This window comes from Camelus dromedarius, chromosome 19 (assembly GCF_036321535.1).
Source record: "Camelus dromedarius isolate mCamDro1 chromosome 19, mCamDro1.pat, whole genome shotgun sequence".
Classification (NCBI taxonomy): domain Eukaryota; kingdom Metazoa; phylum Chordata; class Mammalia; order Artiodactyla; family Camelidae; genus Camelus; species Camelus dromedarius.
This window is the reverse complement of record NC_087454.1, coordinates 18,802,636-18,823,646: the sequence shown is the minus strand read 5'-3', so window position 1 is coordinate 18,823,646 and position 21,011 is coordinate 18,802,636. Positions and strand designations below refer to the sequence as shown.

Sequence of the window (21,011 nt, the reverse complement as noted above, 5' to 3'; positions counted from 1 at the left end):
GCCTTCCAACTGATATATTTTGGACAAATCAGCTGGGGTAGTGAACACAGAATAGGATTTGGTTTCAGGATTAGTGTAATTTCCAAACTTTTTGAATTTTAGAATTGCAGGTAAGAAATTTATCTCTATGACTTGCTAGAGCTCATTAAGAGTAACATAAAGATTTATATTTATATCTGAGAGCATCTTTCTGATGACTTCATCTTTCTTATTTTCAGGTCATGAACCTCAATTGTTCCCTGTGGCAGGACAACAGCATGTCTGTGAAACGCTTTGCATTTGCCAGATTCTCTGAGGTCACTGAACAGTGTTTCCTTTTATTTACCCTCATCCTACTCATGTTCTTAGCATCACTGACAGGCAATGCTCTCATAGCCCTTGCCATCTGGACCAACCCGGTCCTCCATACCCCCATGTACTTCTTCCTGGCCAACTTGTCTCTCTTGGAGATTGGCTACACTTGCTCTGTCGTACCCAAGATGCTGCAGAGCCTTGTGAGTGAGGCCCGAGGAATCTCTCGGGAGGGTTGTGCTACACAGATGTTCTTCTTCGCATTATTTGGTATCAGTGAGTGCTGTCTTTTGGCAGCCATGGCTTTTGACCGCTATATGGCCATATGCTCCCCACTTCACTATGCAACACGTATGAGTCGTGGACTGTGTGTCCATTTGGCAATGGTTTCTTGGGGAGTGGGATGCATGGCAGGCTTAGGCCAGACCAACTACATTTTCTCCTTGGATTTCTGTGGCCCCTGTGAAATCAACCACTTCTTCTGTGACCTCCACCCTATCCTGGCACTTGCTTGTGGCGATACATCCCACAATGAGGCTGCGGTCTTTGTCGTGGCCATCCTTTGCATTTCCAGCCCATTTTTATTAATCATTGCTTCTTATGGCAGAATTCTAACTGCTGTGCTGATCTTGCCCTCCCCTGAAGGCCGCCGAAAAGCTCTTTCCACCTGTTCTTCCCACCTACTTGTAGTAACACTCTTCTATGGCTCAGCATCTGTCACCTACTTGAGGCCCAAGGCTAGCCATTCACAAGGAATGGATAAATTCCTAAGCCTATTCTATACAGTGGTGACATCCATGCTCAACCCTATCATCTATAGTTTAAGGAACAAGGAAGTCAAGGCAGCTCTTCAGAGAACTCTGGGCAAAAAAAACTTTTGACTCATAAGTATTTCAGAGAACCAGACAAATCTGCTCTTTCAAAAAGATGCACACACAACTTAAGAGAAAGGATGGAAGGAAGGAAGGAAGGAAGGAAGGAAGGAAGGAAGGAAGGAAAGAAAGAAAGAAAAAAAGAAAGAAAGAAAGAAAGAAAGAAAGAAAGAAAGAAAGAAAGAAAGAAAGAAAGAAAGAAAGAAAGAAAGAAAGAAAGAAAGAAAGAAAGAAAGAAAGAAAGAAAGAGAGAAAGGAAGAAAGAAAGGAAGAAAGAAAGGAAGAAAGAAAGAAAAAGAAAGAAAGAAAGAAAAGAAAGAAAGAAAGAAAGAAAGAAAGAAAGAAAGAAAGAAAGAAAGAAAGAAAGAAAGAAAGAAAGAAAAGAAAGAAAGAAAGAAAGAAAAGAAAGAAAGAAAGAAAGAAAAGAAAGAAAAGACTGTGTATTCATCAACCTGTTTTATAAGGACCTTCTTAATAACAGTGACTGTAATTTTGGAGACACCTTTGTACTCACTGTTCTCATTGCCAAATTCTGGAAGGAAGTTGGCTAACAAATAGCTTAATAGGTGAGTCCAAAACTAGACAGGTTTTCTAAAATATTTCAGTTTAGGCTGAAGTATAGGCTTATAGAGTATAGAGTACAAACTGCCAGATTATATCTCAGAAGCCTGGCTAATTCTCACTCTATTTGGCATTTTCTGGCCCTTGAGGGGTTCATCTGACATCTGCTCTGGCCACTGGGTGTAGTGCTCCCACATATGTCTGTTCCACATGACTCTGAATTCCCTAATAACTCTTTGATGTGCATTACTTACTTCCATAAAAATGTTTTAAAATTCTTCAAACTTAACTATAATATAGACATAGTTAAATAATTATTTTTGTGAGCTGTGCATACTCTGAAAATACAAAACATCAAAAAAAGCAAACTCTTAAGATTCAGAGGTATTTGTTACAGAATACTAAAAGAAAATTATGGAAAATTTTTACCAGGAGCCCCCATGGTGAAATTGTTTTTGAAAAGAAAGAGATATCATATTTAAATTCAAGGATAGAAGAAGAAAACTGAACTGAAGAATTATTATAGTTTTAGAGATTTTTATGTAATTTACAAAATTTACATATGTGCAAATAAATCCTGACTCAATATATTTGGAAATCATTGAAAATCTTGTTTTTAAGAGAAATTAACATGGTTACAGCACAATCAAATAGCTCAATGGGGTCCGTATAGGCATTGCCTTGGATTAGAACATCTAGTTCTCAGGGATGTGCTGTGATCTATGAGGGACTAATAATGATTTATATAGTAGTGATAATACGACAAGGAGGGGAGAACTGTGACTGCTACTATGACAACAGACAGTATAGAATAAATAAGTTCTGGTGATCTAACCTATAGCATGGTGACCGTAGTAAATAATACTGTATTGTATACTTGAAATTTGCTTAAGAGAGTAGATCTTAAGTGTTCTTATCACACAAATACACAAATGATAACGATGGAGATGATGGATGTGTTACTTAACTTGATTGTGGTAATCACTTCCCAATGGATACATATATCAAATCATCACATTATACATCTTAACTCTTAACTCTTGACAATTTTATTTGTCAATTTTATCTCAATAAAGCTGGAAAAGAAAAAGAAGAAGGTGATAATTCTATGATCGGGGACAGTAGTGATGTTCACTAATGAGCAAGATGTGTGTTTTGCCAGGTATCATCATTTTACCAAAACCTATCTAATTCATTGTGGACCAAAACATAATACATTGTGGTTTTTATTTTCATTCTGTTTTTATGTATGTGTAGTCATTAACAATGGAAATAATCTGAAAATGCAGAAATAACTACTTAACAATTACACTACAGGAATAGGCAAGAATTATCTGTAAGCATTAGAGATTATTATGTATAAGTATGTTTATTAATCTAGAAAAAAATGAATGATTTATTAAGCATTGAAGTGAGTTGAAAAATTTCCAGAGCAGGACTGTTTTTGTTCAGTTTTATAAGTTTGAAACAAATAAAAAAACTGGACAACTACATATAAAAAGGAAATTAGAACATGTCCTGACATCACATGAAAAATAAACTCAAAATAGATTAAAGACCTAAATGTAAGACTGGAAACCATAAAACTCCTAGAACAGAACACGGGCAGAACATTCTTTGACATAAATAATAGCAATATATTTTTGGTTCTATTTCCTAACGCAAAAGAAATAAAAGCAAAAACAAACAAATGGAACCGAATTAAACTTAAAAGCTTTTGAACAGCAAAGAAAACCATCAACAAAATGAAAAGGCAAACTACTGAATGTGAGAAATATTTGAAAATGATATGACTGATAAGGGGTTAATATCCAAAATATATAAACACCTCATACAACTCAATATAAAAAAAAAACAGATTTTAAAGTGGGCAGAAGAACTGAATAGACATTTTTCCAAAGAAGATATATAGATGGCTAATATGCACATGAAAAGATGGTCAACACTGCTAATTATCAGAGAAATGCAAATCAAAATCACAGTTAGATATCACCTCACACCTGTCAGAATGGCTATCATCAAAAAATTTACAAACAACAAATGTTGGTAAGGATGTGGAGAAAAGGGAATCCTGTACACTCTTGGTGGGAATGTAAATTGGTGCAACCACCATGGAAAACTATCTGGAGTTTCCTAAAAAAAACTAAAAATAGAATTACCATATGATCCAGTAATTCCACTCTGAGGAATGTATGTATGTATGTATCTGAGGAAAACAGAAATTTGAAAAGATACATGTACCAACATTCATAGCAGGATTGTTTACAATAGCCAACATATGGAAGGAACCTAAGTGTTCACCAACAGATGGATGGATAAATGAGATGGGATTCTATAAAAATATAGATAGATAGTATTATTCTTAGTGAAATGTCAGATAAAGACAAATACTCTGTTATCACTTACATGTGGAATTTAAAAGATAAAACAAACAAATGTATATAACAAAACAGAAACAGACCCACATATATAAAAAACAAACTAGTGTTCCCAGTGGAGAGAGGAAAGTAGGGAGGAGCAGGATAGGGACATAGGATTAAGACAGAAAAACTACTATGTATAAAGTTGATATGCTAAATAAGGATATATTGTACAGCACAATGAAATATAGCCACTATTTTCTAATAATGTTAAATGGAGTATAACTATAAAAATATTGAATCATTTTGTTGTACAGCTGAAACTAATATAAAATTGTAAATCAACTATAGTTCAATAAATAAAGTATATGTTTTGTGATAACAAAAAAGGAAATCAAAGATCAAAAATTATATTATCATCTCAATAGATGCAGAAAAAGCTTTTGACAAAATATAATACCCATTTACGATTTTAAAAAAAACTCAATAAAGTGGATATAGAGGGAACATACCTCAACCCATAAGGCCACATGTGACAGTCTCACAGCTAACTTCATATACTCAGTGACGAAAAGCTGAAAACTTTTCCTCTAAGATCAGGAACAAGACACAGTTGCCCACTCTCATCACTTCTATTCAATATAGTCTTGGAATACCCAGCAAAAGCCATCAGAAAAGAAAAAGAAATAAAAGGAATCTGAATTGGAAAAGAAGATGTACGACTATCACTGTTTGTAGATGACATGATACTATATGTGGAAAATCCTAAAGACTCCATCAATGTGCTACTAGAACCCATTGATGAATTCAATAAAATTGCAAGATACAAAATTCATACACAGAAATATATTGTGTTTCTATACACTAACAACAAACTATGAGAAAGAGAAATTTTAAAAATTCTCATTCACAATCGCATCAAAAATATTAAGAGGTAAAAACTACTAGGTATAAAATAAGTAAGATACAAGGATGTAATGCACAGCACAGGGAATATAGTAAATATTTTATAATAACTTTAAATAAAGTTTAATCTATAAAATATTCAATAACTGTGTTGTACACCTGGAACTACTGTAACTGCAAATCAACTATACTTCAACAACAACAAAAAATAAACATTTGTGGAGTATTCAGAGAAAGCTGCCCATAATTATCCCATTGTATCTTCCCAGATGTCTGAAATCTCAGTATTATTTGTTCCTTTAGAATATAATATTTGCAGTCATTTACTATATTTGCACCTTAAAAGTCAGTATTCGTTAGGCTTATTATTTCCACCTAATTATGGTATAAATATAATAGCAGCTACCACATATAAATGATAACTTAGTTATTGACTTAGTTTAAACATTAAAATAAAAAATATGTTGTGTAGTCGAACTGTAATAATTCTACCTAATAAAACAAAAAAAGGAGAGAAAAAAACAAGTGGAAGTTTTACAAATCATGATTTATTTGTACAAGTTTGTGCAAATAAATTTGAAAATCCAGCCAACTAAGAAATGATTAAGCAGATTTTGGCAAAATTAAAAAAAATATATGTTGCCTTCTTTACTGAATATACTTTCTCCTAAGAAGGTAACTCTTTATTATGTAATATCATCATAAGTACAATAAACATATGGTGTATAATTTTAGATAAAATTTATTAAAATATTAATACTATATCTATATATTTCTTAGCAAACATATTGAAAGATATTTCTGAAATGAATGTCTTAAAATACCTCTGTGTGACAAGCTTGCCCATGTATTGGCACATTTGATGTACCTGGTCCTACTTGATGAAGAACTATTGTTCAGCCTTGAGACACATCAGAAAACTTAAGCTTATAAAAGTCACAAACTTGACTCCACTACTGACCTCCTGTATCAGAATTATAAGAATCCATGTCCAGAAAACAATTTTTTTAACTTCCTCAGTTAATTTTGAGGTAAAACCAGAATTAGTGAAGGCCATCATAGGGAAAATTTTTTAAACGTATCTATTAGTCACAGAAGTCAGACAAGATCTGACAAAAGGGAAAAGGTATAGTCCAAAACAAGAATCACAGATAACTTGCCAAAGGTGTGAAGAATTTCAGATGTTTTAATCTTAAGAGAAAGAGATATAAACCCATAAGTAGCATTTCCTGAAACATTATGCTATACATCAGAAATTGACACAACATTGTACAATGACTCTACTTCAATTTAAAAAAAAATACATATAAATGGATTAAAAACACCAAATGAAAAGCAAAGATTGAAAAATCAGTTTCTGGTCTAACACATAAGGAGTTTGGAAGTGTTCATTTCCATCTTCAAAAGAAAAACTGAACAGATTGAAAATCAACTCTTCTTAGGTCAGTCAGAGAGTTGAACTCACAGTGAAAACCACTGTCCCCAAAATGAATGCAGGTGAATACAGAGAATCACAATTTACTGTAGCAGACGCTCAGGAGCAGAAACCCATCATGGAGTTAGTACCACACTCCTTTTTCCATTATTTATGCCAAACTTTCAAAAAAATTATGTCATATCAAAAGGCAAAAATACAGTCTGAAAAGACAAATCATTAGAGTGAGACAAAGACATGGGAGTGATTTTGAAGTTCTCTGAACAGGAATTTTAAATAATTATGATTAACATACTAAGGGCAGTAAAAATGAATAACATGGCAAGCTGAGTAATGTAAGCAGAGAAATTAGAGGCACAAAGGAGAATCTAAAGAAAATGCTAGAAATCAAAAACACTTTAAAAGAAACAAAGGATAATTTGAAAGGCCATCATTAGACTTTACATGGCAGAGGAATGAGTCAATGAACTTGCAAATATGTCAACAGAAATGTCCTAAGTGAAAAGCAAAAAAAAAAAAAAAAGTACAAAAGAACCAGAGAAGAAATCCAAAAAAGTTGAGAAATGTACAAAATTTAACAAAAGGTGTACCATACATATGATGGGAATACCAGCAGGAAAAGAAAAAGCAAAAAGAATAGAAGAAATACTTGAAGTAATAATAACTGAGAAGTTTCTGTAATTAATGACAAACTTGAAATGATAGACCCAGAAATACCAATCAGGATAAAAACCAAAAAGCCTACACCTAGATATATCATATTAAACAGCAGAAAAACAAGAACAAGAGAAAATTCTTGCAAGAAGTTAGAGGTAAAATATATATACATATATTACTGCTAGAAAGCAAAGGTAAGAATTACATCCAACTTTTACTCAAAAAATATGCAAGCAAGCAGAGAATGGAGTTTAATGTGTTAAAAGAAAAAACACACAAACCTAGGAATTTGTATTTTTTAATATGTTAAAAGGTAGGAAATCAGCAAAGACATAGTTAACTGAATACTGTGATCAATCAACTGGATATAACTGACATTTATAAAATACTTCAACAACAGTAGAAACATATTCTCAAAAGTTCACATGGTACATTCACCATGACAGATTACATTCAGGACAATAAAACTTATTTAAAAGAATAGAAATAACACAAAATATGCTCTCAGACAACAACAATGAAATTAAACTATAAATCAGTAATAGAAAGATTTGTGAAAATCCCCAAATACTTGTAGATTAATTGATATACTCCTAAGTTACACATGGGTCAAAGAAGAAGTATCAAGAAATTTATTAATATTTTAAACTAAATTAAAATTGAAAACAACTTTTCTAAGTTTTGGGGGAGCAGTGAAGCAGTGCTTAGACTTTGCATATACAAGAATATATGTATGAGTCAAAAAGAAAGATCTGAAATTGGTAATAAAAGTTTACACCTTAGGACACCAGAGGAAGAAGAAAAACAAATTAAATCTAAAGTATGCAGAAATCGAAATAATAAAAATCAGAACAGAAATTAATGAAATTGGAAACATGATATCTACAGAGAAAATTAAAATCAGAGGCTAGTTCTTTGAAAACATAGTTAAAATTGATAAACTTCTGGACGGTAATTAAGGAAAAAAAGAACAGACATAAATTACTAATATAAAAAATGATGGAGGGTCATTAGTACTGACCTCATGAACACCAACACCAAAAGGATAGAGAAATATTATGAGCAACTCTATACCCACAAATTGGATAATCTGGATGAAATTGACCAATTCCTTCAAAAATACAATCCACCTAAACTGACACAGAAGAAAAAAATAAACTGAATAGGTTTATATCTATTTTTAAAACTGAATCAGTACATAACTTTCCAAAACAGGTGAATTCAATGGTGAACTATATTAAACATTTAAGGAAGAAATTATACCAATTTTCTACAATTTCTTTCAAAAATAGAGAGCAGTTACTCATTCTCTGAGACCAGTATTACTCCTATACTGCTCTCCATACTCTTTTCCATGATTGCACCGAACTACATTCCCACCAACAGTGTAGGTGGATTCCCTCTTCTCTACAACCCTCTCCAGCATTTATTGTTTGTGGACTTTTTCATGATGCCCATTCTGACTGGTGTGAGATAATATCTCACTGAGTTTTGATTTGCATTTCTCTAACGGTTAGCAATATTGAGCATTTTTTCATGTGCCTATTGGCCATTTGTATGTCTTCATTAAACAGATAGAACAAATAATTTTAAATCTTTGTATGGAACTACAAAAGATCCTAAATAGCCAAAGCAATCTTAAGAAAGAAGAAAAAAGCCAGAGGCATCATGCTCCTTGATTTCAAACTATACTACAAAGCTATAGTGTCTGGCATAAAAACAGACATACAAATGAATGTAAAAATAGAGGCCAGAAACAAACCCACATACATAGGTCAGTTAATTTATGGCACAGGAGACAAGACTAATGGAGAAAGGATAGTCTCTTCAACAAATAATGTTGTAAAAATTGGAAAGCTACATGCAAAAGAATGAAAACTGGATTATACATTCAAATGTAAGGCCAAAATGCATAAAACTCCACGAAGAAAACATAGGCAGTAAGCTCCTTGACATTGCTCTTGGAGATAATTTTTTGGATATGACTCCAAAGGCAACGGCAACAACAGCAAAAATAAACCAATGAGGCTACATCAAACTAATGAGCTTCTGCACAGTGAAGGAAACTACAAACAAAATTAAAAGGCAACCTACAAAATGGAAGAAGATATTTAAAAATCATATATCAAATCAGGGGTTAATATTCAAAATACACAAAAAAATCCATACAACTTAATAACAAAAAAAACCAACTGAAAAATGGGTAGAAGTTCTAAATAGACATTTTTCCAAAGACATACAATTTGCCAACAGACACATGAAAAGATGTTCAACATCACTAATGATTATAGAAATGCAAATCAAAATTACAAAATATCACCTCACATCTGTCTGAGTGGCTATTATAAAAAGAACAAAGAATAACAAGTGTTGGCAAGAATATGGAGAAAATGGAACTTAGTGCATTATTCATGGGAATCAAAACTGGTGCAGCCACTATGGAAAATCGTGCAGAGATTCCTCAATAAATTAAAAAATAAAAATGGGAGTTCAAAATTTGTAGATACTGACAGGCATATGCAGAATAGATAAACAAGATTTTACTGTATAGCACAGGGAAATATATACAAGATCTTGCGGTAGCTCACAGCGAAAAAAAAATGTGACAACAAATATATGCATGTTCATGTATAACTGAAGAATTGTGCTCTACACTGGAATTTGACACAACATTGTAAAATAACTATAATTCAATAAAAAAAGTTAAGAAAAAAATTAAATATAGAACCCTTATATGATCCAGCAATTTCACTTCTTGGTCTTTACCCAGATAACATGAAAACACTAATTCAAAAATATGTATGACCCATATTTTCATCACAACATTGTCTATAATAGCCAAGATATGGAAACAACCTAAGTGTCCATCAACAGATGAATGGCTAAAGATGTGGTATTATATATACAATGTAATTCTACTCAGCCATAGAAAAAAAAAAGAATAAAATCTTCCCATTTGCAACAACATGAACGGACCTGGAGGGTATTATGCTAAGGAAATAAGTCACACAGAGAAAGACACATATCATGCACTTTCACTTATATGTGGAATCAAAAAAAAGCAAATGAAAAAACAAAACTAATAGATATAGAGGACAGATTGGTTTACCAGAGGGGAGAAGGGGTGAATGGTGGGAAAGTAGGTGAAGAGGGTCAAGAAGTACAAACTTCCAGATATAAAATAAATTATTAATGGGGATGTAATGTACAGCATGGTGACTATAGCCAACAATATTGTATTGCAAATTTGAGAGTTGCTAAGAAAGTAAGTCTTAAAAGTTCTAATCACAAAGAGAAAAAAAATCTGTAATTTTGTATAATGAGTTATGATAAATAGATTTACTGTGATCACTGCAATGTTTACAAACGGCAAATCATTATGTTGTAAACCTAAAAATAATGTAATGTTGTATGTTGACTATGCTTCAATTTTTAAAAATCATGACAAAAGAAACAGAGAAAAGGAAAATAAATGAATAAAATAATAAAATAATTTTAGTTTTCAGTGTGTTGGGAAATGAGTTTATTTTAAAACATGTCTAACAATAGAGGAGATTTTCTACCAATCTTAATTCATTCAGTAGGTAACTAATTGCACATAAACATTTCCATGGAGAACTCAGTCCCCAGTGAATTTTCTCTGCTAATTCATCTGGGACAAGCATAAGTGCCCTGTTTGAAAACAATACCCAGGGGTCTCAGGAATAAAATACAAATAGTGCAACCACAAAGCATTCTTGATACTATCTACTATTGTCTTCTTAATCTGGGCTTTTTTCTGCTTGGCAGCATTATATCAAATGAAAAACTCACACTTCTAAAGCTAATTCTTGAATACTCATCTGCTTACTACAGTTCCTCTGTCCTCTGAAAATTCGAAAAACTTGAATATGTTCCTTCACAATTCCTTTTTCTTAAATGACATTTATCAAAATAAGGTAAGTAAAAAGACAGTTGTTTTAAAGACTATCCATTCTTAGAGAAGGTTGGAATATGTGTACATCATAGTACCAAATATAAATAGGAAAAGCAGAGAACATTTCATTTCAGGAGCCTTCCCTAAACTTTGGAAATAATTAGTTTAGTGGATTTAGAGAGCAACTAAATTTCTCCTTGTAATTAATCTTTCTCAGTCTCTCATTTAAACCAAACTTAAAAGCAAATAAATTTTAATAAACACCATATCCAACAAGTATTAAATACTACCTGAGTGAAATGTGTAGCCTTCATTCAATCATGTAAATTTTTTCAGTACATAGTCAAAATTTGATGGATTGACTTGTCCACATTTCATTCAAATGTTTTGAGGTCAGATAAAGAACTTTTCTTTGTTCTATAATCTCTTCCTACACATAACTTAAAAATCACTGTAAATATAGATAAGATACTGTGTGATGAAAATGATGTATAAATAAGATACACCAGAATGAAAATGTTAGTGGAAATACAAAGGAGAGGTCAAAAGGAATAGTCTGGCATTTTATTAAACTGCCTTTAAACATTCACAGATAAATAGATCCCTATGTAGTTAAATAGTGACGGAAAATCAGTGGAAGTAGATCAAAAATTGGATTTAAAAATGTCATAGAATCCAGAAGTTAAAAGTAATAAAATATCATGAGAATGACACAGAAAAGATTAGCTATCTAGGAAAGAATTATAGCACTTAAATGTATATATTTGGATATCGAAATCTGAATTTAGTCTCACTGTCTCACTATCTCATTGAAAGAACTGCTTGCTTTTTAACCTTTAGAACATCACTACCTATTAACAGAAAATAGAGATGAATGATTAATAATATCTAAAAGTATGAACACTAAAATGTCCTTTGTCGTAGAGTTTGGGGATAGTCACTAAATGATTTAATGGGTGGAAAAGTATTACTGTAGTGTTTGGCACACAGGGCTCATTAAGGATTAGCTGGAATTATTTTATTTTCGTATTGCACACATCTGATCTAGGGGTAGCATGGAATCAAAGGGCCATAGTCACATCTTAGCCCTGAGTAGCTCTGTGTGGCAACTCACAGGATGGCTCTGAGGTTTAATGAAACACAATATATGAAAACTATGCTTTGCAACTCTACAAATGTAATCTGTTACCCTCAAAACGGTAATTGGCAGAGAAACTAAGAATTTTGTCCCTGGGATACACTACCCTAACTAAACATCTGAATATCCCTCAGTTACAGATTTCATGAGACACACTTTACTGTAAAAGAAAAAATATTTTTTAATCTCATTACATTATTTTCTCAAAAGACTTCTTTACTCAGTTAGCTGATTTTGTTGTTACAATGTGACACTAAGCTAAATATATATATATATTTATGTTAAATATATATATATATATGTTAAAGGAGTATATTCTTAGTATGTAAAATAATTTGTGGCTATGAATAGGTCTCTGATCCTGAATTGGAATAAAGACTTTCCTTCTGATCCAGTTCCCTGGGCATAAGGGTTGTATTTGTAGCTATGTACAATTAAGTACATCATTGATAACTGTCTAAACTCATATAAAAACAGGATAAGCCCACTCAGTAAAGAAAAATTCCTACAAGAAAGATAATTTAAATTTAACATGAAAAATCAACCACCCAATCTGAATGAAGTAGTTATGCAAGAAAATTTACATTCAAAAACAAATCTTTTAAATACAGGAAAACATGTCATAGCTGAACTCTTTCAGTTTATACTTCAGGAAACTGACATGAAAATATTTAAGTTTTTGCTCAATTCTAAATTATTAAGATGGATTTGAATAAAACCAGCCTTCTTATTCCCCCATGGGGATGATATAATTATTCAACTATAATAATATACTTAGATCCGGACGAGGCTATCTTGATTCTCATAGTGCTAGGTTTTCTCTGCCTCCTCTTTCTGCTATGGCTACCTCAACACTTTTACTCTTCTGATTATTCAATAATGCCTTGCAGCAGTAATTCTAAAAAAAACAAAAACAAAAACAAAAACAAAAAAACCACCATCTGATTCCTAGGCACGATGCCACATCTATTCTATCAGACACTGGCAGATAAGAACCAATAACTCCATTTTAACTGCCTCTTCAGCTGATAGTCATGCAAGTCAAAGTATGAAAAGCATTCTTTGGAGTTTCTGAAACACAGTCACTTCTCCTCACCATATGGTATTTAATCCTCACCATGGCCCAAGGACATAGTTACTGTCATCTTTATTATACCAAGCAGGAAATTCAGTTTCAGAAAGGTTAGGTTACTTGTTTAAGGCAATTGCCTTTATTTTGTAGTGTCATGAAAAGAAACTAACTCACCTGGTGTCACATTCTTTAATTATTCCTGCCCCAAGTTACTGTACCCAGTCTTCTATCCCTGGATGCTTAATTGTGCACAGTGTGTAATTGTTTTATCATTTCTCAAAACTCTTTCTAACTTCCCTGCTATAGGTTAAACAAGTGGAAGACAATGGAATTAATTAACAACAGCTATCCCGAAGAGTTTATTCTACTAGGCTTTGCTGACCGTCCTTGGCTAGAGGTTCCTCTATTCATTATTCTTCTTATAACATACCCCATGGCCATGATGGGGAACATAGCCATCATTCTGGTGTCCAAGTTAGACCCCCGATTGCACAGTCCCATGTATTTCTTCCTCACCAACCTCTCCTTTTTGGACATGTGCTACACCACAAGCATCGTCCCTCAAATGCTATTTAACCTGGGAAGTTCTAAGAAGACAATCAGCTATATGTGGTGTGCAGTTCAGCTCTACTTCTTCCACATAATGGGGGGCACTGAATGTCTGCTTTTGGCTCTGATGTCTTTCGATCGCTACATGGCCATCTGCAAGCCTCTACACTACACCCTCGTCATGAATCAGCATGCCTGTATCCTATTAGCGTCCACTGTGTGGCTGAGTGGAATGACCTATGCTGTCTCAGAGGCCACTGTTACATTACAGTTACCACTGTGTGGTCAAAACACACTGGATCACTTGGTATGTGAGATTCCTGTTCTGATAAAGACTGCTTGTGGTAAAAAGGGTGCCAATGAGCTCACACTCTCTGTGGTATGCATTTTTATGTTAGCTGTGCCACTATGCTTAATTCTTGCTTCCTATGCTTGTATTGGATATGCTGTATTTAGATTAAATCTTCAGAGGGAAGAAAAAAAGCCTTTGGGACATGTTCCTCCCATCTCATTGTTGTTTTCTTATTTTATGGCCCAGCAATTAGCATGTACCTTCAGCCCCCCTCTTCCATCTCAAGGGACCAGCCCAAGTTCATGGCTCTCTTCTATGGAGTGGTGACCCCTACACTCAACCCGTTCATATATACTCTAAGGAATAAGGATGTAAAGGGGGCACTGGGCAGCCTGGTGAGGAGCATTTTCACTTCCAAGTGATAGTTGGCAGACATCAGATAAATTATTTTACAATTAGAGTAGGTATATGAGGGTTTACCTGATAACTCATTCCTGTCTCATATTCCCCAGATCATGTTAGATGTTCTTGCAAAATATGTTGTTTCTCATATTCTTTGTGGTGTTAGGCAAGGGTGATACTTGGCTAAAACACACCAGTAAGGTCACTCTGTGGAAATATATTAAAAATAGTTATATTCTGGTGGCTACATACTGAAAACATAGTTGTGTTAAGTGGTAAGAAAAAAAAAAAAAATATATATATATATATTATAATATAAACTCATTAGTTCAAGCTAATCATCATGGCAACCATTCATCAGTGGACTTCCTATGAGAGTATCACCTAAGAAACATTTCATCACTCTCTGCGAGATTGGCCACTTCTAGTGGACAGCTTGGTGCCACTGTGCATTCAGTGTGAGTCACTCTTGCACCTTGGACCAACCATGAGTCTCATGAGTTTATCAACCTCTATATATCTAGATGCTACTGCTTCCTTAAAAACACATTTTTATTGTACAACACAGGAAATATAGCCAATATTTTATAATAATTATAAATGGAGTATAACCTTGAAAACTGTGAATCACTATGTTGTACACCTGTAACTTATATAATATTGTACATCAACTACATCTCAACTTTAAAAATTCAAATAAAACCACATTGTTACTCTTGTTTAACAAACGTGCTGTGTTTTGTATCTTTAACTAAATAATGTGGCATTAAATATTAACATGAATAAAATGTATGGACAAAATGTGTGGTTAAGTTTCTTAATGTTCCTTTTAAATATCATAAGCATGAGACTTCTGAACCCGTGAGAGACTATTAAGGCAGGACCTCCATGTCCAATGGGAGGTAGGATATCTGGAAGGAGGCATATTTTAAAAAACAGAAGAATCACAGAGGCATGGTTTAGTTGACTAGGCTCAGGACTTCAGCAGGAAGGCTGCCCATGAACCTCTGGGAGAACTTCACCCCCAAATCTCCACCAGGTCTCTGGGCACCCCCAATGCCCCAAATGCTAAACCCACACCTCCCCCAGTGGCTCAGCTGGCTCCTTCTATACTACTAAATATGGCAGTGAGAGCATATCTGATAAAGAAGGTGCCATCAGAGAAAAACAGACAAGGATCTACGGACAAGGGAGAAACCTCAAAATTGAGCTATAGTGCCCCCTTCTGTTAAACAAAAGAGAGGTTTCTAGCAGCCAGTCTGGGGAATTGGAAGAACCAGAGAAAGAACAGAAGCTTAAGAATTCAGCCCCAAGATGGAGAAGGGTGGTGCAGGTGTATCCATACAAAGGCTAAGAAAACCCCAGACAGAACTCACAAACAGTACACCTCATCAAAAGCCAACTAGTAAAGATCTGAGAAATTGTCTGTTACTTCAAAAGCAAAAGTAGCAATGCAAAACTGCAAGAAACTTGAAGAATGAAGAAAACATGTCATCACCAAAAAACAGTAATAATCCTCCAACAACCTAGCTCAAAGGCAAGGAATTTAGCAATCTCGCTGATAAAGAATTCAAAACTATCTTGACACAACTCAGTGAGCTACAAGAAAACAAAAAGACAGTTCAACAAAATCAGAAGGAAAAAAAATACATGAACAAAATTTCCCAAGCCTCAGAGAAGAAATATGTTAACCCCTTTGAAATGGAACAACTCAAGGATGCCCTCCAGCTGGGAGAAACCCTGAAAGCTCTCACGGAATTTGATGGCCTACTGACCTGGCCCTACACCCCTTTCAACCAGGAGACCGGGTGTGTCTAAAAACTTTAAAAACTGACAGCCCACAAGGTTAGCTCACTCCTTAGTGGAATGGACTCTACATGGTGATCCTACCACCCATTCTGCTCTGAAATGAGTGAACACGTTACACTTGAGTGAAGACGACCCAAACTCTGGAGAGACAACCTGGGGCAATGGACTCTTTGACCACTCGAACAACCCTCTCTCTGATCTGAAGCTTCTCTTCCAGAAAACAACAAAAGTGTAACCAGGGATACTCAGGCCACAACAGTGAGCTTCAACTCCAGGGCACACTTTTGCCTCTGGGCAAAAGACCAAGGTGCCTTCATTTTTAGGAAAATTTGACATAGGAACATTATTCTCTTGCTAATATTTAGGTCATGTACCTTAAACTGCCTGGTGTCCTTTGTCTCCAAAAGGGTAGACAAATGGTGGTCACAACAGTTAGGGCTAAGGTCTGGTGACGTTCAAACTTATCTAGAGGTAGCTGGGAGAAGTTCTGGTCCACTACCCGGAGTTATGACAATGCCCAAAATCAGCAGGAAGTAGTTACGGAAGACAGACTTTTGCCCCGCAGTGCCCCTCAGGAATGAGGAGCAGGACAAAAGACAGGAGGGATTTGTCACCGGCAAAGCCCATTAACAATTCCCGGAAAATAAAAATAAAATATGGGTAATAAAGTCTAACCTTTTTTCTTCTTTGTTCTTATCCTAGTGTCACTTGCTCATAGGGTACCACTTGCGGAGGCCTCATACCTGGCACTTCAGACCAGAGTTCCTAGGGCAAAACGGCGGCCCCAACAACAGAGCTTGGCAGACAGTGTGCAGAGACACTGCCCTGGGTACTGTGATCTGGACCTGTGAGCAGCACAACTGTGCCCGCCCAGTGAACAAGATTCCCAACAAAGCAGCTCTGCCCATAGCCTGTCTGAGAGATTCTCTAAAAGCAGGACCTCATGCTTCCCCATTCTTTGATCAAAGAATAAAACTTGCCTTTGCTTCTGAACCAATACCAGGCAGGAGGACCCTTGTTGGAGCCCGACTCCAAACGGTTGGTAACAATTAGTGATGTTGACCACTTTTCATATACCTGTTGGTCAATTGTATGTCTTTTTTAGAAAAATATCTCTTCAGACCCCCTGCCTGTTTTTTAAATTGGGTTATCTGGTTTTTTCACTGAAGTTGTATGAGTTCATCATATGTTTTGGATATTAACCCCCTATCAGATATTGGTTTGCAAATATTTTCTTTCACTTTAGAGGTTGCCTTTTCATTTTGAAAAGCATCCTTTGCTGTATGGCTACAAGTTTTGAACCTCACTTTTAAACTGCATTACCTATCTGGCAAAATGCTTCACTCATTCTGATATTTTTAATATGAATTTTAAGGTTTTAGTGATTTGACGTTCTTCAAATAATGTGATTTATATTTTGATTTTTCCTCTATCAAGAATCTTTAGGGGAGGAGGGTATAGCTCAGTGGTAAAGTGAGTGCCTAGTATGCACAAGGTCCTGGGTTCAATCCCCAGTACCTCCATTAAAAAACAAATAATAAAAACCTAATTACCTCCCAATTCCCCTCCAAAAAAATAAAAATAAAAATGTGAAATTTTAGAAAAGAATCTCTAAAGAAGCATAAATCAATTTCTTCAAAGCCTCTTTTGATTGATTATTGTATAGCCCTCATTTTCTTTTTTTTTCATTTTTCATATTCTTTTTCATTAAAGGTTATTATAAGATACTGAATATACTGTTCCCTGTGCTATACAGAAGCAATTTGTTTTTTATATACTTTTATATATAGTGGTTAACACTTGCAAATCTCAGATTGCGAAATTTATCTCTTCCCACCCCTTTTCCCGTGGTAACCGTAAGATTGTTTACTATGTCTGTGAGTCTGTTTCTGTTTTGTAGATGAATTCATTAGTGTCCTCTTTCTTCTTTTTTTTTTTTTCAGATTTCACATATGCATTATATGGTATTTTTCTTTCTCTTTCTGGCTTACTTCACTTAAAATGATGATCTCCAGGCCCATCCATGTTGCTGCAAATGGCATTATTTTATTCTATTTTATCACTGAGTAGTATTCCATTGTATAAATATACCACAATTTCTTTATCCAGTCAGCTGTCAATGGACATTTAGGTTGTTTCCATATCTTGGCTATTGTATATAGTGCTGCTATGAACATTGGGATGCATGTATGTTTTCAAATTAGATTTCCCTTCAGATATATGCCCAGGAGTGGGATTGCTGGATCATATGGTAAGTCTATTTTTAGTTTTTTGAGGAGCCTTCATAATGTTTTCCATAGTGCCTGCACCAATTTACAATCCCACCAATAGTACACAAGGGTTCCCTTTTCTCCACAGGAAAAACGGAACTTTAAAAATCACCATTTGGTGAACCAAAATAGCAATAATTGTTTCTGGGAAGAATTATTAAAGAATGTTTGATAATAAAACTAGTGGGTAATGGCTGCAGGCTCTCAGAGGGCCCAGCCTACCTGAGTGCCAGCCAACTCCAGTAGTCGCAAGTAGCTCAGTGGCTCCAGGAGGCTCCCATGGCTCGAGGAAGCTTCATTAGCTTCAAGATCCTAAAGGGATCCTGTGAATCCAGGCCCCCAACCAAACAGGGCACCAACCAACACCTATGGCATCAAGTTCCTGGCCAGCAATTATAGCCCTGGGCAACTCCCAAGTACCAGGCTCACAGCAGGCCAGCATACCCAGCCTTCTGACATATCCTTGCACTGGCCAGCTCCAAGGGCCCAAGCTAGCTCCTCTGGTCTCAGGCTTCAATGCCCATAAAACATGGCCTAGAGGTTAACTCATGATACTGGAGGGCTCCATTGCTAGATTGACTGCTGTTTAAGGCTTTTGATGCACCCTAGTGCCAGGCCACCCAAATACTCCAGCAGCAGTCCACCATGGACATCACCAGAAACAATATAATACTTTAAAAGTGTTTATTAATTCATAAACTCACGATATACTTTTTTTTTAGGTAGCCTATGTGAATTATGAAATACCAGTAAAAGATACTATATGTATTACAAGACATGGAAACACCCTAAGCATCAATCAAAAGGTGACTAAATGAAGAATATTTTATATATACAGTGAAATATCATTCAGCCTTGAAAAAAAGAAATCTTGCCCTTTGCAAAAATATGGATGGACTTTGAGGGCTATGCTAAGTGAAATAAATCAGAAAGAGAAAGACAAATACTGTATGTTCTCACTTTTATGTGAAATCAAAAAAGCCAAACAGAGAAATAGCAAGTAAAAGGGTGGTTGCTAGGGGCTGGAGTTGGGAGAAACAGAAAATGTTCATTGAAGAGTATACTCTCAGTTTTAAAATGAATAAATTCCTGGGATCTAATTTACACATGGTGACTACACATGGTATTACAACCAACACTGTATTATATACTTAAAATTTGCTGAGTAGATATTAAATATTCTCACTACAAAAAAAATTTGTAAGTGAGGGGATAGATGGGTTAACTGACAATTTTTGTGGAAATCATTTGCAACATATACATGTATAAATCACTACATCGTACACCTTGAACTTCATATATGGTATGTCAATGATATTTCAAAGCTGGAGAAAAAATTGAAATATAAATAAATAAAACTAGTGGGTGAAAGTTAAAAGAATTCTACCTAATTACAACATTCTCCCCACAAAGTTCTTATGACCTACCAAGGGAAACTATAATTTTATAGCAGAGAAGCCTGGAAGGCACCATGTTATCTAACTGTTCCAAGTTAATATCACCAGTAATATAATAAATAAATACCAGGTTTTTTCTAATAAGATGCACTCAAGAGGAAACAATATCACTTCTGTGGGGTATTACTGTCAAAAATGAATATTCTAATTGTGCATAAAAACTAGGCAGAAACTAAATTGAAAGATATATTTAAACAGTAGCTTGTACTCTTCAAAAATATTAAGCTCATTAAAGGCAAAGAAAAACTGGAAAATGTTTCCAGATTATAGGTCAAGCAGAGATATAACACCTAAATCCAATTTGTGATCCTGGATTAAATAAATACTTCAGGAAATACTCTCAAGAGCACTTAGGAGTGGGTGTGCATTATACTCTATATTTCTGAAAAATATTTAAATGCATATTAATTTTATATTATTATAGACAGAATGACAAAGCAGCCATGGTAAAATATTACTTTGTGAAGTCTGGTGAAGGTCTATGGTAAGTCTGTGCTATTTTTCTTTTCTGTTAGATTAATTGTTGCTGAATTGTGATTAGAATATGGTGGATTTGTACTTGACAATTTATTATGCCTGAAATCACTTGACATTGTTCTAGCATGTGAAAACCAGTGACCTTCCAGCCCCACATTTGTAAAACAGATACAATATGTGTAGCTGAGGCCAATAAAAGACCAGAGAATAAGTGTATCTGGGCTGGAAGCCGGAGCTAGTATCTGTGATTATCTGATGACATATTTGTGCCAATCATCCTGCACTGCTGAGATGCACTGAGACGAGATAATTGAGAGTGTTCAGGGAAAATACTGCACAGGAATAGATATGAAATGAAGTGGACAGATACTGGGAGACATCTGACTGGATGGGGAGTAGAAATTTACTGGGATAAAGAAGAAGCTGATGATTCAGGGCATTTAGTCTCCATTCTTAGCTGGGAAAAGACTGACTTCATTGTTAGTTCTTCACTAAAATTGCCTGTGACCCAAATTCCTGTGTGCTGTGTTGATGTGAACTGACTTAA

The 21,011-nt window shown here is 34.8% G+C and overlaps 2 protein-coding genes across 2 annotated transcripts; both read left to right on the top strand.

Moving 5' to 3' along the window:
* Positions 1-209: 209 nt before the first annotated feature.
* Positions 210-1,172, top strand: LOC105084537 (olfactory receptor 10C1-like). The gene has a single exon (XM_064476078.1). It carries the CDS (start codon positions 222-224, stop codon positions 1,170-1,172), a length of 951 nt encoding a protein of 316 aa, XP_064332148.1. The 5' UTR covers positions 210-221.
* Positions 1,173-13,430: 12,258 nt separating this feature from the next.
* LOC105084538 (olfactory receptor 2B11-like) lies at positions 13,431-14,471 on the top strand. Its single transcript, XM_010974682.3, is given in 2 exon segments — positions 13,431-14,209; positions 14,212-14,471. Coding segments are annotated over 2 exon segments (936 nt in total). The 5' UTR covers positions 13,431-13,533.
* The last annotated feature ends 6,540 nt before the right edge of the window (positions 14,472-21,011 follow it).